The sequence below is a fragment of the Falco rusticolus genome, chromosome 5, assembly GCF_015220075.1.
Source record: "Falco rusticolus isolate bFalRus1 chromosome 5, bFalRus1.pri, whole genome shotgun sequence".
Taxonomy (NCBI): Eukaryota; Metazoa; Chordata; class Aves; order Falconiformes; family Falconidae; genus Falco; species Falco rusticolus.
The window spans coordinates 20,300,709-20,326,984 of NC_051191.1; the positions used below are offsets into that span (position 1 = coordinate 20,300,709).

General features: G+C 65.8%; 2 protein-coding genes across 4 annotated transcripts; both read left to right on the forward strand.

Moving 5' to 3' along the window:
• The first annotated feature begins 1,713 nt into the window (after positions 1 to 1,713).
• Positions 1,714 to 11,423, forward strand: CPT1B (carnitine palmitoyltransferase 1B). 3 transcript variants are annotated; one of them, XM_037390165.1, is made up of 19 exons: positions 1,714 to 1,810; positions 3,936 to 4,098; positions 4,182 to 4,321; positions 4,620 to 4,791; positions 5,409 to 5,510; positions 5,592 to 5,729; positions 5,946 to 6,023; positions 6,111 to 6,218; positions 6,406 to 6,490; positions 6,585 to 6,780; positions 7,355 to 7,540; positions 7,623 to 7,728; positions 8,098 to 8,214; positions 8,674 to 8,838; positions 9,180 to 9,314; positions 9,957 to 10,109; positions 10,416 to 10,529; positions 10,752 to 10,844; positions 11,198 to 11,423. In XM_037390165.1, exons 2-19 carry the CDS (start codon positions 3,958 to 3,960, stop codon positions 11,285 to 11,287), a joined length of 2,319 nt encoding a protein of 772 aa, XP_037246062.1. In that variant the 5' UTR covers positions 1,714 to 1,810; positions 3,936 to 3,957; the 3' UTR covers positions 11,288 to 11,423. The 3 variants fall into 3 exon arrangements, 2 of the variants coding, with proteins under 2 accessions (XP_037246062.1, XP_037246063.1); XM_037390166.1 differs by having other exon boundaries at positions 1,739 to 1,810; positions 3,939 to 4,098; XR_005104584.1 differs by lacking the exons at positions 10,752 to 10,844; positions 11,198 to 11,423 and having other exon boundaries at positions 9,180 to 9,331; positions 10,416 to 10,528.
• A 10,825-nt stretch (positions 11,424 to 22,248) lies between these two features.
• Positions 22,249 to 24,698, forward strand: LOC119148302 (rheacalcin-2-like). The gene is made up of 5 exons (XM_037388278.1): positions 22,249 to 22,258; positions 23,115 to 23,209; positions 23,741 to 23,905; positions 24,032 to 24,137; positions 24,631 to 24,698. The coding sequence occupies exons 1-5, from the start codon at positions 22,249 to 22,251 to the stop codon at positions 24,696 to 24,698; spliced, it is 444 nt and encodes a 147-aa protein (XP_037244175.1).
• Positions 24,699 to 26,276: the final 1,578 nt, after the last annotated feature.

A 26,276-nucleotide genomic window follows, 5' to 3' on the forward strand; every position in this document is an offset into this window, starting at 1 on the left:
TCCCCAGACCCCTCTGCTGGTGCCAGGGGGTCTGCAGGAGCTGTGGCTTGGGATGGGCAGTGGGTGCCACAGCTTATGTTGGCCCAGGGCCAAGCTGGGAGGGTACATCGGGCACAGGCTGCAACGGGATGCAGGAGACCAAGGCTGTACCCCCTCCTCACCCATGCTCCTCGCCCCGCACTGTAGGGTACGTGCCACCCCCCACCCTGCCCCTGTGGCCAGCCAGGAGGGTCTCACCCGTGGCAGCAGCTCTGGTTTGTGCTATGGCAGAGGTGCTGCCCCATCTCCTCCCACCTGCGCTGCTCACAGCCTCCAGTTACTCCGTCTGCATCTTGGGGTGATTGCTGGTGCTGTCCTGCCCCCCGCAGCCCCACCGGTGAGAGCTGATGCTCGGGGAGGAAGCAGGCAAGTGTGGGTTCGCTGCTGGCCCGCTCCTCTGCCCAATGATCTCTTTCCCCCAGAACAGCTTCTCCACAGGCACCTTCCCCGCTGGCAGCAGTGGGGGCTTGTGGCTTCACCTTCCTTCCCCTGCGCCCCCTGACCAGGTCTGTGCCACGCTGCCTTCTGCCTGGCCCCGGCTGCCCTGACCAGGGTCTGCCCCCCTGGAGCTGAGCATGGGGGGCCAGGGCCCAGCAATCCCCCCCCATGCTTACCCAGCTCCTCTTTCACCCACATACCGGCTATTTATAGCCCAGTGGCTGGTGGCCGGCAGGCAGCTGTGGGAGCTCCCTCCACATGGGCCACCTGGCCCGGGACCCTCTCTCAGAGCTGGGGGGGGGGGGGCAGAGGCCGCAGAGGTGTCACCCTGAAGCTGCACAGGGTGTCCTGAGCCCTGGCCGTGGCGGGCACTGGGCGCACACCTGAGCACATGTGCGGGTGCAGCAGGGGTCACGCACATGTGTGCCCCTCCTGTACCCCTGCCAGCACTGGGGTCACAGCCCTTGGCCTGGGATGGGGGCTGCCGGGGGGGACCACGCTGCACTGGAGTCTCCTCCAGATGCCCTTCCAGCTGCAGGCAGCTGCCTCCGGTAGAGCGAACCGGGAGGGGAAGGTCAAGCCCCCCGGGCACGGCAGGCAGCGGGCACTCCTCTGTCTGCCCTTGCCCAGCGCTGCCCTGTGCCGCTGCTGTGGCACGGCAGGAGCTGGCCCCGTACGGCCCCGGGGAGCGGGACAGGATCCGGCCCCGTAGGGCCCCGGGGAACGGAACGGGCCCTGTACAGCCCAGCCCCGCGCCCGGACCCCCGGGCCAGCCCCCAGGCACACTGCCCGCGGCAGAGCGGGGAGGAGAGCCCCTGCCCTTGGGGTGCGGGGCTGGGGCGACGGGCTGCTCTCGGGGTACCGGCCCCTGCCTGCGGGGGCCAGTCCCTGCCTGGGGTGCGGGTCTGTCCCTGGGGTGCCACTCCTTTCCCGGGGTGCCAGTCCCTTTTCCCGGGGTACCGGCCCTTTCCCGGGGTGCCGGCCCCGTTCCCGGGATGTTTGTCCCTTTCCCGGAGTGCCGGCCCTTTCCCCGCGCTGCCGGTCTCTTTCCCCGAGGTGCCGGTCCCTATCCCGGGTTGCCGGTTCCTTTCCCCGGCGTCCGGGGTGCCGTCCCTTTCCCGGGGTGCCGGTCCCTTCCCGGGGTGCCGGCCCTTTCCCGCGGTGCTGGCCCCCGCCGGGGCCGAGCGCGGTGCGGGGGTGGAGCGGCGGGCGAGCGCTGCCATTTCGGGCCATCCAGCGGGTCCCGCCCGCCGCCGGTGTCCGGTTACCGGTGCCGGGGCGCAGGGAGCCGCCGTCCCCGGGGCCGCCGCCCGCCGTCCGCGCCCCCGAGCAGGTACCGGGCACCCGGGCGGGGGGGACCCACGCGTGGGGGAGCCCAGCGGGGGCGGGAGCCGATCAGGGCGGGCACCAGCACCCCCCCGGCGCCGGGGGACCCCGCGGCCCCCTACCCACCGCGCCGGGCGCCGGCTTCCACCCGTGACCGTAGGGAGCGTCCTCCAGACCCGCCCGCACCCCCGGCCCCGCGGCTGCCCGCGCTGCCCCGGTCCCGGCGGCGGCAGCGGGGCCCGAGGGCTCCCGGGCCGGGCAGCGGCTTCTCCAGGCGGCTGCGGGGCCCCGGCCCCGGTGACCTTGCGGCGCTGGCCGCGGGGCTGGGAGCCTCGTCCCACCCACGGCGTGGGGCCTGCGGGTCCCGGGGGCACGGGGCGGCACTGCCCTGCCCTGCCCTGCCACGCTATCCTGCACCGCATAGTGCTGGGCCATGCCATGTGGTGCTGGGCCATGCTGTGTGGTGCTGTGCTACGGCCCACACTGCTGTGCTATGCCATGTAGTGCAGGGCCATGCCATGCGGTGCTGTGCGACACCACACGCTGCTGTGGCATGCCATGAGGTGCTGTGAGGGGCCATGGAGTGCTGTGCCATGCTGTGTGGTGCTGTGCAGTGCCATGCGGTGCTGTGCAGTGCCATGCAGTGCCATGCAGTGCTGTGCCATGCCATGCTGAGCTGTGCCACACCATGCAGTGCTGTGCAGTGCTCTGTGTGGTGCTGTGCCGTGCTGTGCAGTGCTGTACCACACCATGCGGTGTAGTGCCGTGCAGTGCCATGCTGTACTGTGGTCTGCAGTGTAGTGCACGGCGATCACATGCAGCAGGGTGCAGTGCAGCCGGGCAGTGCACTACACGGCAGAGCACTTCAGTGCAGGGTGATATGGTTTAATGCAGTGCCGTGCAGCATGAGGCAGTGCCATGCTGTACGGTTCAGTGCTGGGCAATGCTGTGCAGTGCAGTGTAACAGCACAGTGCAGAGCAATGCAGTTCAGTGCCATGTAATGCACACCAGTGCGGTGCTGCGTAACCACACAGAGCAGTGCAGTGTGGTACAGTGCGGTACAGCGATGCGGTGCAGCATGGTATGGCTGTGTGGTATTGCAGTTTGTTCAGTGCAGCGCAGTGTGGCTGTGTGGTGCAGCACAGTGCAGTGCAGTGCAGTGCAGCCATGCGGTGCAGCGCAGGATGGTTGTGCGGTGCAGTTCAGCGCAGTGCAGTGTGGCTGTGTGGTGCAGCACAGTGCAGTGTGGTGCAGCATGGTGCAGCTGTGCAGTGCGGTGCAGCATGGTATGGCTGTGCGGTACAGATAGCGTAGTGTGGTGTAGCCGTGCGGTGCAACACGGTGCAGTGCAGCACAATGTAGCAGTAGTGCTGTGACACGGTTCCTGCCAAGCTTCTGTCTTCAGCCCGAAGGTGCCTGTGTGAAGGGCACCACTAGCACACTGGTGCCTGAGGCACCTCGGGGTCTCCCCCTGCCTGAGGCCTGGGCTGCAGCAGCAGCACCCACAGGCCCCACGGCCCTCGGGCTCAGCCCTGGGCTGGCACCACCGGCACCCACAACAGCAGGATCCCGGGATCCCAGCTGTGCCTGCAGCAGGGTCCCTGCTCGCCCCGTGGCTCCGGCTGTTAGCTTGGCGGGCAGCGTTCCCGGTGCAGCACGGCTGCCTGCGCCCGGTACAGGGGCACGTGCTGCCTCGTCCTCCCAGGGTTTCACCACGGGCAGGGGCCGGCAGCTGCCCACCAGCAGGGGTGTGTCCCCTCTCTCCCAGCGCTGGGGACGCTGCGGGGACTGGAGGCGGCACTGACCCTTCTCTCAGTGGGCACCCGGCCAGTGCCGCGTGACTGGGCCGCAGCACGCGCACTGGGCTGGCAGGCTCCCACGGGACATGGACATCCTGGCACTGCAGCCAACACACCACCTCCAGGGCTGCACCAGTGCCTGTGCACTGCACCGGCCCGGGCAGTGCCACGGCAGAACCCCCACCCCGTGGGTGAGGGCACCCACTGCCCCCCCCTCCCCCATGTCTTTGCTCCCTGGTGCCAGGGGTGGGCAAGGGTCCCCGCTCCATCCTGGGCAGCATATCCCGGAGGTGGCTGTCGCTGCACTCAGCACCCCCATGTGTGTCCCCCAGCAGGTGCCAGCAGACCCCCACGATGGCGGAGGCTCACCAAGCTGTGGCCTTCCAGTTCACTGTCACCCCTGAGGGCTTGGACTTCCACCTCAGCCGCGAGGCTGTCAGGCAGCTGTACCTTGCCGGCATCTCCTCCTGGAAGAAGCGCTTGGTCCGCGCCAAGGTGGGCTCGGCCAGGGGCAGCTGGACGGTTGGACCCCCCTGTCCCTGCCGTCCCCGCCACCCTGACCCCACCTGTGCCCACAGAACAGCTTCCTGACCGGCGTCTACCCTGCCTCCCCCTCCAGCTGGATGGTGGTCGTGATGGCCACCGCTGGCTCTTTCTACTGCCAGGTTGACCCCTCCCTGGGGATGATTGCCCGCATCCGCCACTGCCTGCCTGAGAGGTGAGCATGGGCGGCTTGGTCAGGGGGGACCACTCCCCCATGGTCATGGTCCCGCTGGCCACACCCCTCGCTGGGGACCACCCCCCATGTCCCAACTCATGGTCCTGCAGAGGGACCCCCCTGGCATGTCCGCTGCTGCCCCAGGATGGCGATGGGAGCCTGTGGCAACCCCTGGGGGTCCCACCCCACACACCCCTATCCCACGGGCACAGCCCCACTTGGGGACATCCCCCAGAGGTCCCACCCTTCATGTCCCCCCAGCCCGCCATGTCCCCCCTCACCCTGTCTGCCCCCACAGCCGCCTCCTGAGCTATGAGAGCCGGACGATGGTGAGCACTGTGATCTTCTCCACCGGCGCCTGGCTCTCTGCTGTCCTGCTCTTCCGGCAGGCGCTGAAGCTGCTCCTTTCCTACCACGGCTGGATGTTTGAGCCGCATGGCAAGATGAGCCGCAGCACCAGGATCTGGGTGGTGAGCAGGACCTACAGCCAGCACCGACACGGGCACTGGCACCATCACTGGCCTGGCACGGCAGGGCAAGCGGTGCTGAGTGGCGTGCTGCCAGTGTAGGTGCAGGAGGATGCTAAGGCATAGGGTGCAGAGTGTCTGCATCTGCATGCATGAGTGCATGCACATGTGCAGCATAGTGGGTGCTGGGGCGCTGGCCAGGGCTGCGAAGCTGCTGGTGGTGGGGACGAGATGAGCCCGCTCTGTGACCTGGAGGCGGTGGGTGCCAGGGGCCCAGGGGAGCTGCAGGAGCCAGACAGCGAGGCCACGAGCTGCGCTGGGCTGCTCTGCCCAGGGTGGGCATGGGCAGGAGCAGCTGTCCAGGCCAGGGTGTCAGGGGCAGCAACTACAGTTGGGACCCAGCTGCGGTGCAGGGGAGCATGCAGGGCTGGGAAAGGGACAGCGACAGCATGCAGGGCTGTGACCAGCCAGAGTGCATGATTAGGACCTGGCTGCAGTGCAGCAGGCACATGCAGGACTCCCAGTGCCAGCAGCAGGAGCTGGTGCGCGGGCAATGCAAGGCCATGCCACACTCCTGCAGCTCAGCCTCATCCCCTCCATCCCCTTGGCATGCCTGGCAGGCGCTGATGAAGGTGCTGTCAATCCGCAAGCCCCTGCTCTACAGCTTCCAGACCTCTCTGCCCAAGCTCCCTGTGCCCCCTGTGGAGGCCACCATCACCCGGGTAAGGAGCTGGGATGAGACTGGAGGGTCTGTCTGCAGTGGGCCAAGGATGGGGGTGTCACACCGAGCCCCCTCCCTGCAGTACCTGGAGTCGGTGCGCCCACTCATGGATGACGAGAAGTACAGTAAGATGGAGGCCCTGGCCAAGGAGTTCAAGGAGAAGACAGCTCCACGGCTGCAGAAGTACCTGATCCTCAAGTCCTGGTGGACAACCAACTATGTGAGTATCCTGGGCTTCTCCAGTGCTGGAGGAGGGGACCACCGCAGTGGTCCCCCCCTCCAGCACCAGGGTTGGTGACCCAGACTCAAGCCCGTGGCCCTGCTGTCCTCCATCATCATGAGAGGGGGGGACTTGGGTCCTCCTGGGTGCCGCAGCTGGGTTGTTAGAGGCAGGGGGTCCTGCACCCCCTCACAATCCCCATCCCCATCCCTGCAGGTGAGCGACTGGTGGGAGCAGTACATCTACCTGCATGGCCGCAGCCCACTCATGGTCAACAGCAACTACTATGCCATGGTAAGGGTTGGGGTGACCACTGCCATGCCCAAAACCCCCACCAGCTGCCCCTTGGCATCCTCATTGAACCCCATCCCTTGTCCCCAGGATTTTCTCTACGTGACCCCCAGCCACATCCAGGCTGCTCGGGCAGGTAACATGGTGCATGCCATCCTGATGTACCGCCGCAAGCTGGACCGTGGGGAGATCCCCCCCGTGAGCACCCAGGGCACTGGGGGAGCTGGGGGTGTTGGGGAAGGGTAGGTCTGGGGTGGAGTCACTGTGGGGCTGGCATGGGGTCCTGGGGCTGCAGGGAGGCTCAGGGAGGCTGGGGTTGGGGGGTGCAGGGGGCAGAGGTGAGGGCACAGGCATCCTGGCCCCCACTCACCGCTGCCCCATGCAGATGATGGCGCTGGGCATCGTGCCCATGTGCTCCTACCAGTCGGAACGGATGTTCAACACGACCCGCATCCCTGGCAAGGAGACGGGTACGGGGCACCGGGAGGGTCCCCATTCCTCAGGGTCTGTCCCAGGTGGGGTCCCAGGGCATGGAGTGGCCGTAACACTGGTGTGTGTCCCCAGACACGCTGCTGCACCTGGTGGACAGCAAGCACCTGGCTGTCTACCACAAGGGCCGCTTCTACAAGGTCTGGCTCTACTACGGGGGGCAGCTGCTGCAGCCCTGTGACCTGGAGCTGCAGTTCCAGCGCATCCTGGATGACCCCTCGCCCCCCCAGCCTGGCGAGGAGCGGCTGGCAGCACTCACCGCTGGCGAGAGGTGCTGATGTCCCCGTGGGTCCCTGTGCTCTGGGCACACCGTGTATACTATGGGTGCTGAGCAGGCGCAGGGAGATGAAGGAGATGCTTGGGGATGGGTCACTTGGGTGGGGGGGCCACCTTGGGCCACTCTTGGGGGGGGGGCTGCAGTGTGGGTCGGGGCATGGGGGTGGTGGGCTTGGGGGCCTCAGCAGGATGGTAGGCATCACCTGCCCCACACCCTCATGGCTCCTAGTGCTGGATCCTGGGGCCACCCATGGGTGGGGGCTGTGGTGTGGGTTGGGGTTGTGGGCTTCGGGGGCTTTGTGGGATGATGGGCATCGCCAGCCCCACACTCTCTGGCTCCCAGTGGTGGACCCAAGGGCCACCCATGGGTGGGAGTTGGGGCTTCATGGGCAGTGGGCTCAAGGGGCTCCGTGGGACAGTGGGCATCACCAACCCCACACTCTCATGCTGTTGATGGCGGTGGTGGCCACCATGGGTGGGTGCTGCAGTGCAGGTGGGGCTGGGGGGCTTGGGGGGCAGCAGATCAGGGCATCACCAGTCCCGGGCCCTCACGCTGGTGGTGCCGGCAGGGTGCCCTGGGCTGAGGCTCGAGCCCGGTTCTTCAGCCATGGGAAGAACAAGGTGTCACTGGATGCTATCGAGCGGGCAGCCTTCTTCCTGACGCTGGACGAGGAGGAGCACGGCTATGTCGCGGGCAAGGAGGGCTGCATGGACACCTATGCCAAATCCCTGCTGCATGGCCAGTGCTATGACCGGTGGGCACCCCCCCAACCCCCCTGCCCCAGCTCCCCCCAGTCCCCAGTGGCCACCCTGCCCTCACCACCCGGCTCCCTGCAGCTGGTTTGACAAGTCCTTCACCTTGGTGGTCTACAAGAACGGGAAGCTGGGGGCCAACGCCGAGCACTCCTGGGCTGATGCGCCCATCATTGGGCACCTCTGGGAGGTAACGGGGGGTGAAGGGGTGCCCCCAGGGGCACCCCAGCTGCGCACCCTCCTTGGGCACCCTGGGGCTCCAAGGGGGACCCCTGGGGCTGAGGATCCACATTGGCACCCCTAGTTGGGCACCCCAGGGCATGGGACTCCAAGGTGGGCACCCCCCAGGCTGAGCACCTCTCTCCTGGGGTCTGGGGGAGTCAGAGGGGGCAGCCTGGGGTGAGTGGGGCTCTGGAGGAGGGTGTGGGGCAGCCCTGGGGGAGCATGTGGGGCAGCCCTGAGCAAGTAGGGCAGGCGGGAGGTGAGTTGGGGGTGGATGGAGCAATGCTGGGGGGGTGCAGGGGGCCGGTGCCCCACACTCAGGGACCTCTCCCCTCAGTTTGCACTGGCAACAGAAAAATTCCAGCTGGGCTACACCGATCGGGGACACTGCCGGGGCGAGCCCAACACTCAGCTCGCCCCCCCCCAGCGCCTCCAGTGGGACATCCCCCAGGAGGTGGGTCTGGCCCCCCAGCCGCAGCCCTGCAGGCAGGTTCTCGGAGTCCCCTGCGCCCCACGGGGCTCTCTGCACCCCAGCCACCCCACTTCCCCATGTCATTGGGGTGAGCTCTCCTGCACCCCAGCCACCCCCTGCACCCTACACCATTGGGGTGGGATCTCTGCACCCCAGCCACCCCCCTACCCCACGGCATCGGGGTGGCCTCTCTGTACCCCAGCCATCCCCTGCATCCCACATCATTGGGGTGAGCTCTCTGCACCCTGGCCACCCCTGTTGTGCCCCATGGCATCACGGTGGGCTCTCTGCACCCCAATCACCCTCCCCAGTCCCCACAGCACCAGTGCACCAGGCGCATGTGTGCCCTGGGCTGGGGCTGAGCCACCAGTGTCCCCGCACCGTAGGCAATGGGGGGCTGGGGCTGTACGCCCTGTCTGCCATGGCTGCGCCTCCCTGCAGTGCCGTGACACCATCGAGAGCTCGTACCGCCTGGCCAAGGCACTGGCCGATGATGTGGACTTCTGCTGCTTCCAGTTCTCTGAGTTTGGGAAGGGGCTGATCAAGAAGTGCCGGACCAGCCCCGACGCCTTTATCCAGATCTCCCTGCAGCTCGCACACTTCCGTGTGAGCTGCCCCAGCGGGGCTGGGAACGGGGGCAGGATGGGAAGGGGGACAGGGATGGGAACGGGGACAGGATGGGATGGGGATGGAGATGGGAATGGGAATGGGGACAGGGATGGGAACAGGGATGGGGATGGAGACAAGAACAGGAACAGAGACAGGAATGGGGATGGGAACAGGGAGGGGGACAGGGACAAGGATGGGATGGGGAGAGGAACAGGGACAGGAATGGGGATGGGGATGGGATGGGGATGGACTTGGGGACAGGGACTGGGATGGGATGGGGATGGGGACAGGGGCAACATCCCCTGGGCATGCCCTGGTCTGACCCAGCCTCTCTGCAGGACAAGGGCTGCTTCTGCCTCACCTACGAGGCCTCCATGACGCGTCTATTCCGTGAGGGCCGGACAGAGACGGTGAGGTCCTGCACCGCTGAGTCCACCGCCTTCGTGCGCAGCATGGGGGATGCCCGGAAGACTGTGAGCAATGCGCCAGGGTCCGGGTCTGCAGCCCCCCAACCCCAACCCCCCACATCTCCCCTCCAAGACCTTGGCTCTGTCCTGCTGTCCCCAGCCAGGTCGGGGCTCAGTCTGCACCTCCCCTCTCTCTGGTGGTCCTCATCCCTCAAGGAGATCCACATGTCTGGAGGAGGTCCCCATCCCTCATGGAGGTCCCTATCTCTCATGATCTCTCTCTCTCTCAGGGAAGGCTCCATTTGTGGCAGATGTCCCTATTTCTCAAGGATGTCCCCATCCCTCACAGAGGTCCCCATCTCTTGGGGAGGACCCCATCTCTAGGAGAGGTCCCTATTCCTTGGGGACATTCCCATCCCCGGAGAAAGTGTCCACCTCTGGAACAGGTCCCTGTCCCTGTGGAGGTCTCCATCCTTGGGGGACATCTCTGTCCCTGGGGAGGTCCCCATCCTGGTCCCTATCTGTGGGGGACATTCCTGTCCTTGGGAGGTCCCCATCCCTCAGGACCGTCTCCCCTGGAGCTGCACAGCTGTTGCCTCCCCCAGGCAGGACTAGGGAGCACTTGCCCTGCACGGAGCACCCAGGTGGCCAGGCTGGGGGTTACAGGACCCCAGCCTGCACCAGCCCTGAGCCTGGCTCTCCCCACAGCGAGCTGAGCGCCAGCGGCTCTTCAAGCTGGCGGCCGACAAGCACCAGCACATGTACCGCCTGGCCATGACCGGGGCCGGCATCGACCGACACCTCTTCTGCCTCTACGTGGTGTCCCGCTACCTGGGGATACAGTCCCCCTTCCTGGCCCAGGTGAGCTGGGGTGGGCGCAGGGGCACGCACAGCACCACACCATGCCAGCAACATGCATAGCACATGGGACACCGTGTGGGCACTACCCTTACATGTGTCACCAGCACACACATGCACAAGGGCTGAATGTGCAGTAGGTTGCAGGAAGGGTGCAGTAGGGTGCAGTGGGGCGCAGTGTGGTGCAGTGGGGCACATTTGGGCACAGCAAGGTGCAGCGGGGTGCAGTGGGGCATGGTGTGGTTGAACAGGGTGCAGTGGGGTGCAGCGAGGCGTTTGGCTGGCGGCACCAACACTAGTTTGGGGCAGGTGCTGTCGGAGCCCTGGCGCCTCTCCACCAGCCAGACACCACAGCAGCAGCTGAAGATGTTCGACCTGAACAAGTACCCCGACCACGTCTCTAGTGGTGGCGGCTTTGGCCCCGTGAGCATCCCAGGGGGGTTCAGCAAGGCTGGGGGGCGGGGGGATAATGTGCATGGTGGGGCAGGTGGGTGGGTGTGCAAGGGCAGGAGTGGGGGTCTGTAGCCCATCCCCCTTGCCTGCAGCTCTGGGGCAGAAACATGCCCCATGCTGGGTGCCCCCAGCCCCGTGGCCCAGGTAGGTACCCCCCGGGGGTGCCATGGCCCTGTTCACCTCCCCCTGCAGGTGGCAGATGATGGCTACGGTGTCTCCTACATCATCGCTGGTGAGAACCTCATCACTTTCCATGTCTCCAGCAAGTTCTCCAGCTCTGAGACGGTGAGAGCCATGGGGCAGGGGTCTGGGGAGGCTCCCTGGAGCAGGGGTGCAGGGGCTGGGGGCTCCCTGGGCAGAGCAGGCAGGGCAGGCAGCAGCAGCTTTACCAGTGCTGCAGTTGCCATCCGTGCTGTAGGATCTCCTCTGGGGTTCCCATGGGTCTGAGGCAGCCCCCCGACCCTGACCCTGACCCCACTGTGACCCAGCCCCTCTCCTGTGGGACCACCACCCTGCTCAAGGCTCATGGTGCTGCCAGTGCAGGACCTGCCAGGTGTCCCACCTGTGGTAGGCCACAGGGGGTGGCCTAGGGGCTGGGGGGGCCACAGGCCACAGAGATCACAGGTGCTGCCCTGCAGGACTCAAAGCGCTTTGGGAGGAACATCCGCCAGGCCATGCTGGACATCGCTGAGCTCTTCGACAAGCCAGCTGAGAAGGCGGGGAAATGAGGGGGGAATTGGGCTCAGACCCCAGCCTGGAGGGTCCAGCAGGGGCCACTCTGAGCCCTGGTGCTGGGCAGGGGGTTGGGGCTCAGCAAGGGTGTTGCTGCTCTGTACATGTTTCCAATAAAGACTGTTGGTGTGAGCTCCGTGCCCTCCATCAGGCTGGGTTCCCCTGCACCCATGGCGTCCCCAGGGGGTCCTGGCAGCCCCCCAGCAGCCAGCAGGCAGCAGGTGCATCATCAACACGTCAAGCAGCAGATGAAAGGCTGCACGGGGTGGTGAGGTGGTGAGCGGTGAGCCGTGCCCACCAGCCGCCTGCGTGGCGATGACGAGGAGTGTGCAGTGGGGCACGGTGGCAGGGACACACGCTACGCAGAGCCCCTTGGCCGTGTCCAGCACGGCGGGACACCTCGCCCCGTGCAGCACGCAGCAGTTGGAGGCACTTGGCACCGTTCCCCCTCCAGCTGCCCGCACCCACCGAGCTCACACAGCATTGGTGCCACCCAGCCAGCGCCCGCCCACATCGAGGCTTGGGATGGCTGGCCAGCCCAGAGCTGCCCAGTGGGCTGGGGGACAGCCAGGCCCAGCATGGGGCTCAGAGTCCCCCGCTGTGGGCATCTTCTCCAGGGATGCAGCCTAAGACCCCACCTGGCACCCACTCCCTGCCTGCACACACTGCCTTACACCCCCTTTCTGCACCTCTGCCTGTTTCCCCTCCTGTGCTGCCAGAACTGCCTGATGTCCCCGTGCTGGGGGACACAGTGAGGAGGTGATGGGGAGGTGGCACCGCAGTGACATCCCCAGAGCTGGCATGGACTCTGCACCCACCATGAGCTGCTGAGCCGGGGTCCCTCCTGTGGCCAGGTGTGGGGCTACCCTCACCCCAGGCTGCATGCTGCACCCTGAGCCCACACTGGGGCTGCATTCTGTGCCCTGACCCTGAACTGGGGCACTGGGGCCGCATCCTGCACCCTAACCCTGCATGGAGGCTGCACCTTCACTGGGGCTGCATCCTGCCCCACAGCCTGGCCCCACAGTCCAGCTCAGCCCCACAGCTGGGGGTCTTAAAGTTGGGACCCGGTGGCTAAGTGCGGTGGGGACTCCGGAGGCCACAGGCAGGTGCCCCTGCCAGGGGCTGTGCCAGGACCCCAGGTGGAGCAGGAGCTGCTGGTGCGTGTCAGGAGCCATAATGCATGTCTGTCGGGAGCCACGCCAGGAGCCACGGCTGGAGCCACTCCGGGAGCCGCTGGTCCCTGCTCCCTTATCTGATTCCCAATGTGGGCAGCATGCCCAGCCCTGGCCCTGGTCCGCTCCCCAACAATGCAGCACCTTAACCCCTGAGCCTGGCCCTGCCTGGGGAGCTGTGTTCCCATGGGGATGGCACCCCTAAAACAGGGTGCTTCCTCCCAGCACCCCCTGTCCCCTCACAGGTCCCTCCCCACGGGCACATGTCCATCACTTGGCCTATGCCTCCTGTCCTGCTGGTTTGCGGTTCTGCCCAGGTGTCCTGGCTGCTGCCACCCCCATCCATGGGGCAGTGACCCCGTCCCCATGCTGGCTGGTGCTTGCACCAGACTGGTGGGTGCTCACACCAGTGCAATGTGTGGTCATGCTGGAGCCATGGGTGCTCACACCAGTGTGGTGGGTGCTCATGCCGGTGCGGTGGGTGCTCACGCCAGTGCGGTGGGTGCTCACACCAGCATGGTGGGTGCTCGCGCTGGTGTGGTGGGTGCTCACACTGGTGTGATGCACACTCACGCTGGTGCGGTGCATGCCACAGGAGGCCGTGGCCACGACTGGGCACAGAGGAGACAGCCTGGCAAGGCACAGCCCAGGGCTGGGCACCATCGCTGGGGTGAGCACCAGCTGCTGCCTGAGGAGCACCGACATGGACAGGGCTCTGCCAGTCACTGTGACCCCGCAGACTACCGACACCGCACCCCAGCACAGCCCAGCTCCCCTGCACCGGTCAGCATTGCCTCCCCAGGGGGTGCCCTACCCTGGCACCCAGAGTGCGGAGAGCCAGGGCAGCACCCCAGGGTGTCTGGGGGTTCACGGTGGTGTGGCTGGGACCGTGGGGCTTGGCAGGGCATGGAGTTTCGGGGTTCCTGGCATGGCTCGGAGCATCACCCACAGCTGGCAGGGGGGCAGAGGTGGTGGCCTCAGGCTCTGCCATGGGCTCACTGGGGTCCCGGGTGGCATGAGGTGCTGGCACCACCGGGGACGACAGTGCGTCCACCTGGGGAGTGGTGCCTCTGGGAGTGCTGGAGCAAGGGGAGGCCTGGGCTGGGGGTCCTGCCACGGGGCTGCACCAGCACTGGGGGGTCCCGCCTGCATGTGGCAAGCAGGAGCCGTGGGCAAGCTGCCACTCCCCTTTGATCTGGGTGCCAGCACCCAGGAGTAGGTGCCACCCGCCCTGTCTGCCACGCTATCTGATGCCTGCGCCCCGGCCGCAGCACCTATAAAGGTGTTGGGACGCCTGCGTCCTGCTCCAGCCGGGCTCATCTCCACGTCGCTCCCGCAGGTGCTGGATGGGTGCTGCAGCCATGGGTGCTGGGGTGGGGAATGGGTGCTGGGTGGGCAGTGGGTGCCGGAGCAGTCAAGGGGGTAGTGGCTGCTGGGAGGGCAGTGGGTGCCGCAGTGGGCAATGGGGTGGTGGGTGCTGGGCTGGGGCAGGCAATGGGGTGGTGGGTGCTGGACAAGCAGTGGGTGCTGGGGCATTGGGTGCTGGGGCATTGGGCGGGTGCTGGGGTGGATGGTGGGTGCTGTGGGGGGGAATTAGGTGCTCCAACCACCCCACTGCGGCAGGGAAGGGAGAGGATGGCACCAGCTGCTTTCCTGGCGCTCTGCCTGCTCAGCTGCTTGGCCCTGCACCCCCTGCTACGAGGTGAGCCCCTGCCTGCCCCCTGCCTTCCCCCCCTGCCCCGGCCCTTTGCCCATGTTACCCACCCCCGGCGCACCCCCCTACCTGCCACAGCTCCCTGCGTGGCCTGAGGGTGGGCAGGGGAGGGCACTGGGGGCTCCCTGAAATGCAGCAGCTGGGGATCAGCCCCCCATATGGGGGCCGTGAGCCCCCCAGGCTGCCACCTGCCAGGTGCCAACGGTAGGCAGGTGCCGCTGGGGGGGGGGGCGGGCATGGTGACATCCTTCACTCGCCCTGAGCAGGGGTGCAGGCAAACAAGTGTCCCCGGGGCTGGCTGGACTTCAGTGGGCAGTGCTACGGGTACTTCGGCCAGGAATTCACCTGGAGGAAGGCAGAGGTGGGTACTGGGGGGTCTCAAGCCCCCCCTGTGCAGGCAGTGCTGCCAGGTCCCCTGACCTGCATGTCTGTGCCAGGCTTGGTGCCGGGCCACGCGTGGGGGGTGCCACCTGGCTTCGCTGCACAGCCCCGAGGAGCACCGCGCCCTCGCCACCTTCATCACCCAGCACCAGCGCCGGGAGGAGGAGGAGGAGAACGTCTGGATCGGCCTCTACTACCAGGTTGGTGTCGCGCGCCCGCAGTGCTGCCTGCGATGCTGCCTGCAGTTGCCCCCCTCCTGGCAGGGTCACCACCCCCGAAGCGTGCTCTGCCCCTGCCCCCCCCGCACACCTCCATTCCCTGCCTGTCCCTGCCCACCCCTGCCTGCCCCCACGTGCCAGGCCTGCCCCTGCTCACCTCCCCATGCCCTGCCTGCCCCTGCCCGCCCCTGCCCACACCCCTGTGTCCTGCCAGTCCCTGCCTGTCCCTGCCCACCTCCCACCGTGCCCTGCCTGTGCCTGCCCATCCCGCCGTGTCCTGCCAGTCCCTGCCTGCCCCTACCTGCACTCCCGTGCCCTGCACACGCCCCCATGCCCCACCTGTCCCTGCCCACCCCTGCTCCCCCCCCCCTCCCTCCCCCCCCCCCGTGCCCTGCCTGTCCCTGTCCACCTCTGCCCGAACTCCAGTGCCCTGGCTGCCTCCCCGTGTCCTGCCTGTCCCTGCCTGCCCCTGATTACCCCCGCACCCTGCCCTGCCCGCCCTCCCGTGCCCTGCATGTCCCTGCCTGCCTCTGCCCGAACTCCAGTGCCCTGCCCGTGCCCTGCCTGTCCCTGTCCACCCCTGCCCGCACTCCAGTGCCCCGCCCGCCCCCCCGTGCCCTGCCTGCCCCTGCCTGCCTCTGCCCGAACTCCAGTGCCCTGCCCGCCCTCCCGTGCCCTGCCCATCTCTGCCCGTCCCGCCGCGTCCTGCCAGTCCCTGCCCACCCCTGCCCGCACTCCCGTGCCCCGCCCTGCCCCCGTGCCCTGCCCACCCCCTTGTGCCCTGCCCTCCCCTGCCGCCCCCCGCGCCCTGCCCGGCGCTGCCCGGCGCTGCCTGACGCGGCCCGCCCTGCCGGCAGCGCGGCGCCTGGCGGTGGGCGGACGGCTCGGCCGGGCGGTACGCGGCCGCGGCCCCGGCCTGGGAGGGGGACGACGCCCCCGCGGGGCAGCGCTGCGCCGCGCTGGAGGACTCGGCCGGTGAGGGGGGCGGGGGGGTAGGAGGGGGTGCCCCCGGGTGGGGGTGGGGATGGCCGGGAGAGGGGTCCCTCCGGGTGGGGAACGGCTGGTGGAGGGGGGGGGGTGTCCCCCCGGGTAGGAGGAGGGGATCCCTTCAAATGGGGAACGGGAGAGGGGTCCCCCCGGGTAGCGGAGGGGGTGGGGGTCCCCCCAGGTGGGGGAGGGGATGGGAGGGCGTCCCCCCGGTCTGGAGTGGGTAGGGGTGCCTGTGTGGGGGAGGGGATCTCCCGGCTGGGGGAGGGGCTGGGAGGGAGTCTCCTCCAGGGAGGGGAGGGGAGGGGGTCGTGTGCCCCCCGACTCCCCAGCATCACTGCCCGTGTCTCGCAGGGTTCATGGCCTGGGAGGACGACTCCTGCAGCGAGAGGAAACCCTTCATCTGCAAATACGCAGCCTAGGGGGGCCCAGCCCCCCACGCTGCCCCCCAAACCCCATGGCCCTGCCACAGCCCACTCCCCCAGCCCGCACTCCATGGCACCAGTGCATCCTGGACCCCCAAACCCTGCACCCTGGTGCCCCACGGCTCCATCACAGCCCAGACCCCCAAGCCCCTCTTGCCCACTGCACTGCACATCACCCCCCCGACCCCTACCCCATATCGCTGCGCCCCATGGCATGGTGCATCCTCACAACCTGGACCCCCAAACCCCTCTGCCCCACTGTCCCCAGATGCCCCCCGACCACGGGGGTGGACACAACAATAAAGTGTGCCCAAGCACCCCTGGCCTCGCGTCTTCATCCCCTCAGTGTCAGCCCCCACGTGGGAGCGGTATGGGGAGGGGGGGGGGCACGGTGGGGTGCCTACGGCTGCATTCGTCTGGGTATGCTCAGGGGCCACGCAGGGGGTGCAAACTCGCAGCAGGAACCCTGCTGTCCCCAGCCCCCCTCGGTCTTCCATCAGTTTTCCACAGATTTTTCTCCATTTTGTGGTCAAAGTACAGAAGGCCCAGAAGGTCCCCGCTGCTGCCACCCACCTGGAGTGTCCAAGGAGCAGGGCTGGCCCTGGCACTGTGGTGCAGGGGCTGTCCCCAGAGCAGGGGCTGTCCCCAGGGCAGAGGGTGCCCCCCAGGCAGGGGATGTCCCCAGGGCAGAGGGTGTCCCCAGGGTAGGGGGTGTCCCTGGCCGTGGGGCTGGGCACTGGATGTGTGGGGCACATGTGGGTTTGGCGGTGGCACTGCCCATGCAGAGGTGTGCAGGGCAGCAGGACAGGCGCAGGCAGGTGCTGGGTGCTCCAGCCAAGATTACTGCATGAGGGGGCCCCTGCAGGGCAGTGGGCAGGGAGGGTGGTATGGGGGCACACTCAGACCCCCATGGGACCAGCCACCCCTCAGAGCTGGTGCTGGCACAGGAAGGGGAGCTTGTAGTTGCAGGGGTAGTCATGCCAGTAATAGAAACCTGGGCATGGCGGGGGGGGGGGGAGGGCAGCAACTCACCTGAGCCCTGTTACCCCTCCAGCACACCCCCTTTTCCCTCCATCATCCCACCTCCATCACCGTCGCTCCATCACCCCCCATCACCATCACACCCTTTATCTCCAGCACCTCCCTCCAGCACCCCCCCTCCAGCACCCCTCCATCATCCCCCCTCCATCATCCCAGCACCAGCACCCCCCCTCCACCACCCTCCCTCCATCACCCCATCTCCATCACCCCATCTCCATCACCCCTTTTATCTCCATCACCCGTCTACATCTCTCTCCTCCAGCACCCTCCCTCCAGCGCCCCCCACCTTCATCACACCTTTTATCTCCATCACCCCCATCCAGCACCCCTCCCAGCACCCCCTTCCAGCATCCCCCCTCCAGTACCCCCCTCCAGCACCCCCCATCTTCATCACACCTTTTATCTCCATCACCACCCCCATCACACCTTTTATCTCCATCATTCCCCTCCATCACCGCCATCTCCATCACTCCCCTCCATAGCCTCCACTCACCACCAGCCACCCCAACCCTCCAGCAGCACCCGGGGGTCCTGGCCAGGCCAGCCCCACCCTGTCCCACAGAACCTGGCCCTCCCAACCAGTTGTCCAGCCCCTTACAGCGCTCCCTGTCCGTCCCACTGGCTGTCGGGCTGTCCCAATGCCCAGTGCTTGTAGTTGAAGACAGATTTATTGGACCACTTCCACCACCTGCTCTGTGGATGCTGGGCGGGGGGGGTGGGCACATGGGGGTCAGCAGGTGCTTGAGGGGGTCAGGGCACCTCCTGGGCAGAGGCGCAGCTCCCCCTGGTCACTCACATGCTCCTCATCCTGCAGCCCGATCCATGTGGATGGAGGCTGGCCGCCCCATGGAGCTGGACCACTTACAGGTGCAGACCTGTACCTACGCCCAGCCCAGTGCTGCTCCTGTGACCCCCAAGGTCCCACCAGTCGACCCACAGGGACACGGGACCTGTTGGGACAAAAGCACTATGGGCAGTGACTCTATTTGAGTTGCGACACCGCAAAGCACCACCTGACAGCACAAACAAGTGCTCACCCTGCCGAGCCGCACCGTGGCCATGCACCCAGGTCTGGTAGTCACCACCATGGCCATGACCTGGCAGCTGCCAGACTGCAGGCAGGGACCACACTGGGCTGCTTGGTGAGACCTGCTGCTGGCTGGCACGTCCCTCCTATTGCGTGTGGTGAGATCCACTAGTGTGAAACCAGTGGGCAGCGTGCATTAACACAACCCCCCGCTGTGAGCGTAAAGATGGCCCAAGGCCAGCGTCATGAGTGAGCTGGCTCTGAGAGGGACTGGGCTTCAGGCTGTGGGTCCTTCCGAGGATCTGGAGGAGCAGTTTGGATCATTCCTGTGCAGCTGAAATGCCAACAGCAGCTGGCTTGTGTGCTGCAATGGCCAAGGCTGGAGGCTTCACAGAGACATGCTGGTGGGACACGACTGGTCCTTCTGCTGGGGTTGCACTCTCCATGCTCATCACGCATGGGCCAACAGTCAAGAAATGAAATGTTAAATTTCCAGATTGAGGTGCAAAAGGAGCAAGACGTGCCAGGGTCTGACACCGGGGTGGCTCTTGCAGGGGCTGTGCCACCAAGCCAGCACTGGCCGGGTCTGCAGCCAGTGGGACAGCTTTGCCTGGGGTCATCACCACCTTGGCCAAGTGGACAGAGTGGGCTGGGAGAGCAGTGAGCGCTTAGAGTGGCAAGGGCTGTGATCTGCACCCCCCAGCCCGCTGCCACGCTGGTCCCAGTTACCCTCAGTGCTTGGCCAACTGTTACACTGTGAACCACAGTGTGCGGAGTTAGGACCCATGGAATGACGGTGCCTTTGGTGATTTGTTATTCACCCACCCCATGCCAGGGGCCAGAGCTCCGGACTGTCAAAACTATCATTGCTTGTAATCAGGGATTAATTACCAGAGGTCCCTGAGGTGTCAGGGCCGCATCAGCGCAGGCCAGTGCTTGGGGCTCACATGTGAGCTGGAGCCGTGCCTGGGTGTGATTGGCACAGGGAGTGAGCATCGCTGCTGTCACTAGACATGACCCAATCATTATATTTATATGCATAAATAACTAAATAAATAAATTTTTAAAATTAATTACAAGGGAAAGGCTTCTTAGCCCTGGTACTGCCTGCTGCCCATGTATGTCACTGCCTGGCCCCATGCTAATGTGCTGGACAAGCAAGGAGCTGGGGAGCCCCAGGGGGCTTGGGAGGGAACACACGGAGCCCATCGTGCCCCAGGGTAATGGGGGGGCACTGAGTGCCCGCCTGGGCTGGTGCACCCTTCCCCATCCAGCATGGAAGCTGCCGGGCAGCCCCAGCCCCCAGTGCCTCAGGGCCTGTGTGCGCTGTATGGGCAGCCCTATATGCTGTGTAGGGGCCCATATGTTGTGTAGGAGGCCATCTGTGTTGTATAGGGGCCTGCGTATGTTGTGCAGGTGCCCATAGATGCTGTGTAAGAGCCTGTATATGTAGTGTAGGAGACAGTGTATGTTGTGTAGAAGCCTGTATGTGTTGTGTAGGCACCCACATATGTTGTGTAGCCCGTATGTGTTGTGTAGGGGTCCATATATGCTGTGTAGAGGCCTGTGTATGTTGTGTAGGGGCCAGCGTATGTTGTATAGACATTTGTATTTGTTGTGTAGGTGCCCATGTATGTTGTGTATGGGCCTGCCTGGCAGCCAGCACAACCACACGCAGCTTGGCCAGGCTGTTCCCTCTTGCCCGCTGTGTTTCAGACACGTGGGCCATTGTGCAGTGGGTCTGACACCCTCCATCGCCGTCACCACCATCTTGGCCCAGCTCCAGCACCCTGCCCATGGATGCACAGGCAGTGGTGTGGTTGGGGGGGAACAAAATCCCACTACTGCAACTGAAATCAGGGTGTCCCCCCACCCCAGCTCCTGGCACATTTATCGCCTCCATCATCTCCCCTTGAGACTGGCCATGCTCACCTACACACCCACACCTGAAAGGCCAGGGCTGAGGCTGCTTTCTGACACAACCAAGACCCAAAGGCAGCTGCTTGCCCGCCCGCACCCCTGGCTCCCCCTGCTGCATCCCTGAGTTTCCCCTTTGCATCCCTTGTTTCCCATTTGCATCCCTGTGTCCACCCCCTGTATCCCTGGTTTCCCCTCCACATACCTGGTTTCCCCTCCACATCCCTGCCTCTCCTCTCCATCACCACTTTCCGTGACCCCATTCCATCCCACCCGGGTGTTTTTCACCTGTGGCCCCCTCCATGTCCCCCCACCACTGCCACACATCCCTGTGCATGCAGTCACACCTTCCACACCAGCTCGAGCTGTGCCTGAGAAGGGTCACTGGCTCCTGGCACGGCTGTTACCAAATTCCACTTTCCTGAAAGGGCTCTTCATTATCACCAGTTCTGCTGTCCTTATCAAGGACGCCGCAGGCTCCCAGATAAGTGGGGACCCTTCCCTGCCAGTATGTTTCCATTACAACTGGGTCACCCTTAGGCTGCCTAGGCAGTGCCAAAGCCTGGGTGCTGAACCCTGTGGCTGGGTGCTGAATGCCACACCTGGGTGCTGAACCCCACAGCTGGATGCTGAGCCCCACGGCTGGGTGCTGAACTCCATAGCTGGACCCTGAGCCCCACAGCTGGGTGCCAAACCCCTTGGCTGGGTACTAAAGCCCATGGGCAGGGGCTGGAGCCCCCCTCAGCCCAACAGTGCCGGTGCTTTCCTGCTGTGCTGGTCGCCTTGGCACAGGGCCTGCGGCGGGTTTGATGCTGTGCGGAGGTGTTTGATCCCGGGCTGTGAATGGCTGTGGGACTGCTCACATGGGCTGGCACTTGGGGGGTGGCCTCAGTGGCAAGGAGCTGCAGGAGCCCCCAGTGTCATTGCCAGGGTGAGGGGCCAGGGCTGCAGCCAGGATGAGGAGGACCCCTGTCACTGTGTCCTTCTGTGGAGCATCCCCTGCCCTGTGTCCTGGGATGGAGCTGGGCATCCCCTGTCTTGTGTCCCGGGATGGAGCTGAGCATCCCCTGCCCTGTCTCCTGCCATGGAGCTGGGCATCCCTTGTCCCGTGCCCTGGGATGGAGCTGGGCATCCCCTGTCCTGTCTCCCAGGACGGAGCTGGGCATCCCTGCCCTGTGTCCTGCCATGGAGCTGGGCATCCTTACCCTGTGTCCCAGGATGGAACTGGGCATCCCTGCTCTGTGTCCCAGGATGGAGCTGGTCATCCCCTGTCCTGTGTCCCAGGATGGAGCTGGGCATCCCTGCTCTGTGTCCCAGGATGGAGCTGGTCATCCCCTGTCCTGTGTCCCAGGATGGAGCTGGGCATCCCTGCTCTGTGTCCCAGGATGGAGCTGGGCATCCCCCACCCCGTGTCCCAGGAGTACATGGTGCGAGGGAGCCCACCCTGTTGCCCAGCCAGGAAGAGCCCCCCCAGACAGCCCAAGCTGTGGGTGCCCCTCCCTGTGCCAGGGCAGCCCACATCAGGGAATGGCAGCTGCCAGCACCCTTCCCTGGTTATGCCAGAGGCCAGGGTGCTGCCACCACCTGGGTGCCAGCACAGGGCCAAGGGAACACGTGGCAGTGGTGGCGTTGTGGCTGCGTGAGCAGCACTGGGGGACACGCCGCTCCTGCTGCTCACGAGCGAAAGCAGGACACGCAGGGACGGGGAAGCTCTTTTCATCTTGGCCAGACTCATCCCTGGCCCTGCGCCGGCACCCGAGCGCGGCCACCCTGGTGACGATGAAAGCAAAGCCGGGGCCTCCCCACCATGGGCACCCCATCAAAGGGACCAGCGGGGGCCACGCACTGCTGAGCTGCCCGTGTGCGTCGATGGGGCCTGGCTGCGTCGGCCCTGTTTGCTTTGGGGCAGGGATGACATTTTGGGTGTCTCATGGCACACCGGGCCAGCCACCCCTCCCCACCTGCCCGGGAATAAAATCCCTCAGGGCTGCTGCCCAGCTCCCCAGAGGGTCCGAGCCAGCCCCTGCTGCCTTGCAAGCTCTGAAGGGACACAGGTGAGTCCCTGCGGCCACATGGCGGGGGGTGGGTGGGTGCTGCACTCCTGCATCCGGGTGCCCTGGCTGCAAGGCATCCCCTGTCTCAGCCTGCAAGCCACAGCATCCCAGGAGTCCCTGCAGCCCTGCACCCTGTGCCCTGCAGCCCTGCAGCCCTGCACCCTGCACCCTGCACCCCCTGCAGCCTGTGCCCTGCGCCCTGCACCCCGTGCCCTGCACCCCTGCACCCTGCAGCCCTGCGCTGTGCCCTGCACCCTGCGCCCTGCACCCATGCACCCAGCACCCTGCAGCCTGCACCCCTGCGCCCTGCATTCCTGCATCCCCACACCTAACACTCTCCATCCTGCACCCCGCATCCCTGTAACTCCACACCCTCCCACACTCTGCACCCACATCCCCCGCACCCCTGCACCCTGCTCCCCTCCCTGCTGATGCCATCTCACTGCTGCTCCCCTGAGCACCGCTGGAGCACCCTGACACACACCCCCAGCTGCACCCTATGGGCTCCCCTGCACCCACTGCTGCAACCACAACACTGCCAGCCTGGGGGGGGCCCCATGCACCCCTGTTGAGCGTCCTGCCTGGCCCTCCTGCTTCCGGGCACAGCCCCCAGAGCAGAGCCCAGCTAAGCCTGGCAACAGGAGGGCTGGGCAGGGGGCTAGAGCACCCATAGGGTGGGGGGCTCAGCAGGGACCTGAGCACCCCCTGTCCTGCCGCTGTCCCTCCCTAGGGAAGGGACTGATGGAACCAACGAGGACGTTGAGGCTGGGGCTGCTGGGCTGCCTGCTGTTTGTCCCCTGGCTGCGCGGTGAGTGCCGGGGTGGGGGGGACACCGCAGTGCCCCCCACTCCTCCCCACTACCTGACCTCCTACCTTCCCCACAGGGCAGGAGCTGGCTGCCTGCGCCTGGGGCTGGGTGCCCTTCAACGAGGGGTGCTACAGCTTCTTCCCCAGGGAGCTCAGCTGGAGAAGGGCAGAGGTGAGGGAATGGGGGGCGGGGGGGACATGGGTTTGGGGGTGACCCTCTATGGCCACAGTGCCCCACGGTGCTCAGGAGGGATCTGGACTTTGCTGGTCACCCTCCAGGGCCAGGCACTGGGGTGCCAGCGCCTCCCAGGGTGGTGATACTCCTCTCCAAAGATGTCCTGGCCCCGTGAGGGAGCAGCTGCCACCATGGTGGCATCACAGCTCCCTGTGCAAGGGAGAGCCTCCGGCTGTTCCAGGCACCCTGTGCACCCATGTGGCCACAGCATCACTCCTGCCACCCTCATCCTTGGTGGATCCAAGAGCGGGTGACCAGCGGTTGGGCACCAGGGCTAGGGGGTCAGGATTTGGGGTCAGGGGCCAGGAGTTGGGGGCTGGGGTTGGGGCTTGGAGGCTGGGGACCAAGGATTGGGGTCAGGGACCAGCCTCCAAGCCCCAGTTTGGGGTCTGGGAACAGGGGTTGGGGTTGTGGACCATAGGTCAGGTCAGGTCAGGGTCCAGTGTCACCCTCCCGTCACTGCCACAGGCCTTTTGCCAGCGCTTTGGCACCAGCACCCACCTGGCCTCGGTGCACAGCGCAGAGGAGCACCGGGCCATTGCTGCCCTGCTCTCTTCCTCCTACCCTGGCAAGGACAGTGAGGAGGAGGATGAGGATGATGGCATATGGATTGGCCTCCACCGTCCCCTGGGGGTGAGTGTGGCCCTGGGGCAGAGCTGGGACTTTCTTGGGACCCCCAAGACCCACTCTCAGCAGCCTCAAGTGGGGCTGGTGGCATCAGCCAAGGGGTTAAGGCGTCACCCTCTGCCCGCCCCACAGAGCCGCCGCTGGCAGTGGTCAGACAGCTCAGAGGTGGACTATGGCTCCTGGCACCAGCAGCCCGGCCCCAGGAGGAGAGCCTGTGCTGCGCTGCAGGATGGCGCCGGTGAGCATGGCCCCGACGGTGGCATCGGGGACCCGGCCATCAGGTGACCCCAGCCACCAGTGTCCATGGCCATCAGGGTCCCCAGCCACCAGCCACAGCTGGGCAGCCCTTGGTGGCAGGTGGCACCTGGGTATGCACGCACACACAGACATGTGCACATACGTGCTGTGCAGGAGCAAACACACACATATGCACACCTGCGCCCTGTGCACACATATGGATGCACACAGTGCACGCACATGCTGCATGCACATGCACACACAAACCTCATGCACACACGTGCACACATGCATACTGCGCGCACATGTATGCACAGTGCGTACACACACATGCACACATACACGCCATGCGCACACATAGACAGCCCTTGCACACATATGCACACACGCAGCCTGTGTGCCCCACGCTGCATTCTGGATGGCAGGGCCACAGGGTGGCCATGCCAAAGGAGCCATGGGGGTCCCGGGAGGCTGACAGCCCCTTTCCCTTCCAGATTTCATGACGTGGTACAGTGACGCCTGCTCTGAGAGAAAACCCTTCGTCTGCAAGTCCAGCGCCTAGAGCCGTGGGCAGTCCCCCAGCGCCAGCCACGCTGCCTTTATCTGCTGCCCTGCCTGCCACCACTGTCTGCCACCCCTGCCTGCCACTCCTGCCGGCTGCCCTTGCCTGTGCAGCCTGGCTGCTGGCCATAGTAAAGGTCCCTGAGCCCAACCTGGTCTGCACATCCTTCATCCCCTGCGCCTGGGGCCTCGCTGCCCGGCTCTGGATCCCACACTGCCCCACAGTGCCGTGGGGCTGGGGAGGGAGGGACCCAGCCAGGGCCGGTGGTGCTGGGGTCACCCACCAAGCACCGGGTGCAGGGACAGGGACGGAGAGGGGTCTGGGCAGCCCAGGGCAGGGAGAGCTTCTACTGGAGGAAGAGCTGGGGCTGGCAGGGTGAGCCCTGTGGCACACCCCACAGGACCCCCATGGACTCTGGGACACTCCCATCACGCCAGTGGGGCTCCTGTAGTTTCAGAGGGATCCAGTGGCCTGTGTGGGACCCCTGTGATGCCCAACAGTCCCCCAAGGCGGTAGGTGATCCACGTGGGACCCCCATGCAAGAGGATCCCCATGGTTTCTACTGGAGGGATCCTATGTGGGATGTCACACAGCTCTTATGGGACCCCTATGGCCCCCCTGAGACCCTTACGATCCCTCCTAGGACCCCCATGGCTCACATGGGACCCCCAACACCCCCAGCAAAGCCCCCCAATCCCACAGACCCCCTATGGCCCCATGGGACACCTGTGCCCTGGGATCAGCCTCTCCTGCAGTAGGACAGCCCCATGCCCAAGGCTGCCTGCATCCCCCATGTGCCCATGTCCTGCTTGTGCTGCCCCCGTTCCTGTCCCCCTCCCGGTCCCGTCCTGGCTGCCCAGCACAGTTTGTTGTGCAGATGCCATAGTAACTGGGATAGGAGTGCCCGGCCAGAGCTCAGCACCGCTTGGGGTAAGGCGCCTCAGCTCTGCCGGGACCACCACCCCAGGGGCTGTGGGTGCGTCCGTGGGGCACTGGGGCTGTATCCAAGGAGCACTGAGGGTGTACCTATGGGGCACTGGGGGCTGTGTCCATGGGGTGCTGCGGGCTGTATCCATGAGGTGCTGGGGGGTCTATATCCATGGCATGTTAGGGTCTGTATCCATGAGGTGCTGGGGGCTGCATCCATGGGGTGTTGGATGATCTGAATTCATGGGGCACTGGGGGGGCTGTACCCATGGGGTGCTGTGGGCTGTATCCATGAGGTTCTGGGGTCTGTATCCATGGGGCACTGGGGGGTCTATATCCATGACGCTCTGTGGGCTGTATCCATGGGGTGCTGGGGGCTGCATCCATGGGGCACCGCGGGCTGTATCCAAAGGGTGCTGGGCTTTCTTCCCTGTGGCTGTCAGGACTGTCACCCCTGGGTGCTGAGCAGGGGGTGCCGGGGGGTGCAAGGCCCCGGAGTTCCCCAACCATTGTGACACCAATGCCACTGTCACCATGCTACCAGCTCCTTGCCCACAGATGGCCGCTGGTGCCCAGGCTACAGACCCACGTCTCCGCCAAGGGGACTTGGGTGGTGGGCACCGGCAGGCGGTGGGGCTGGGGCGGGGACTT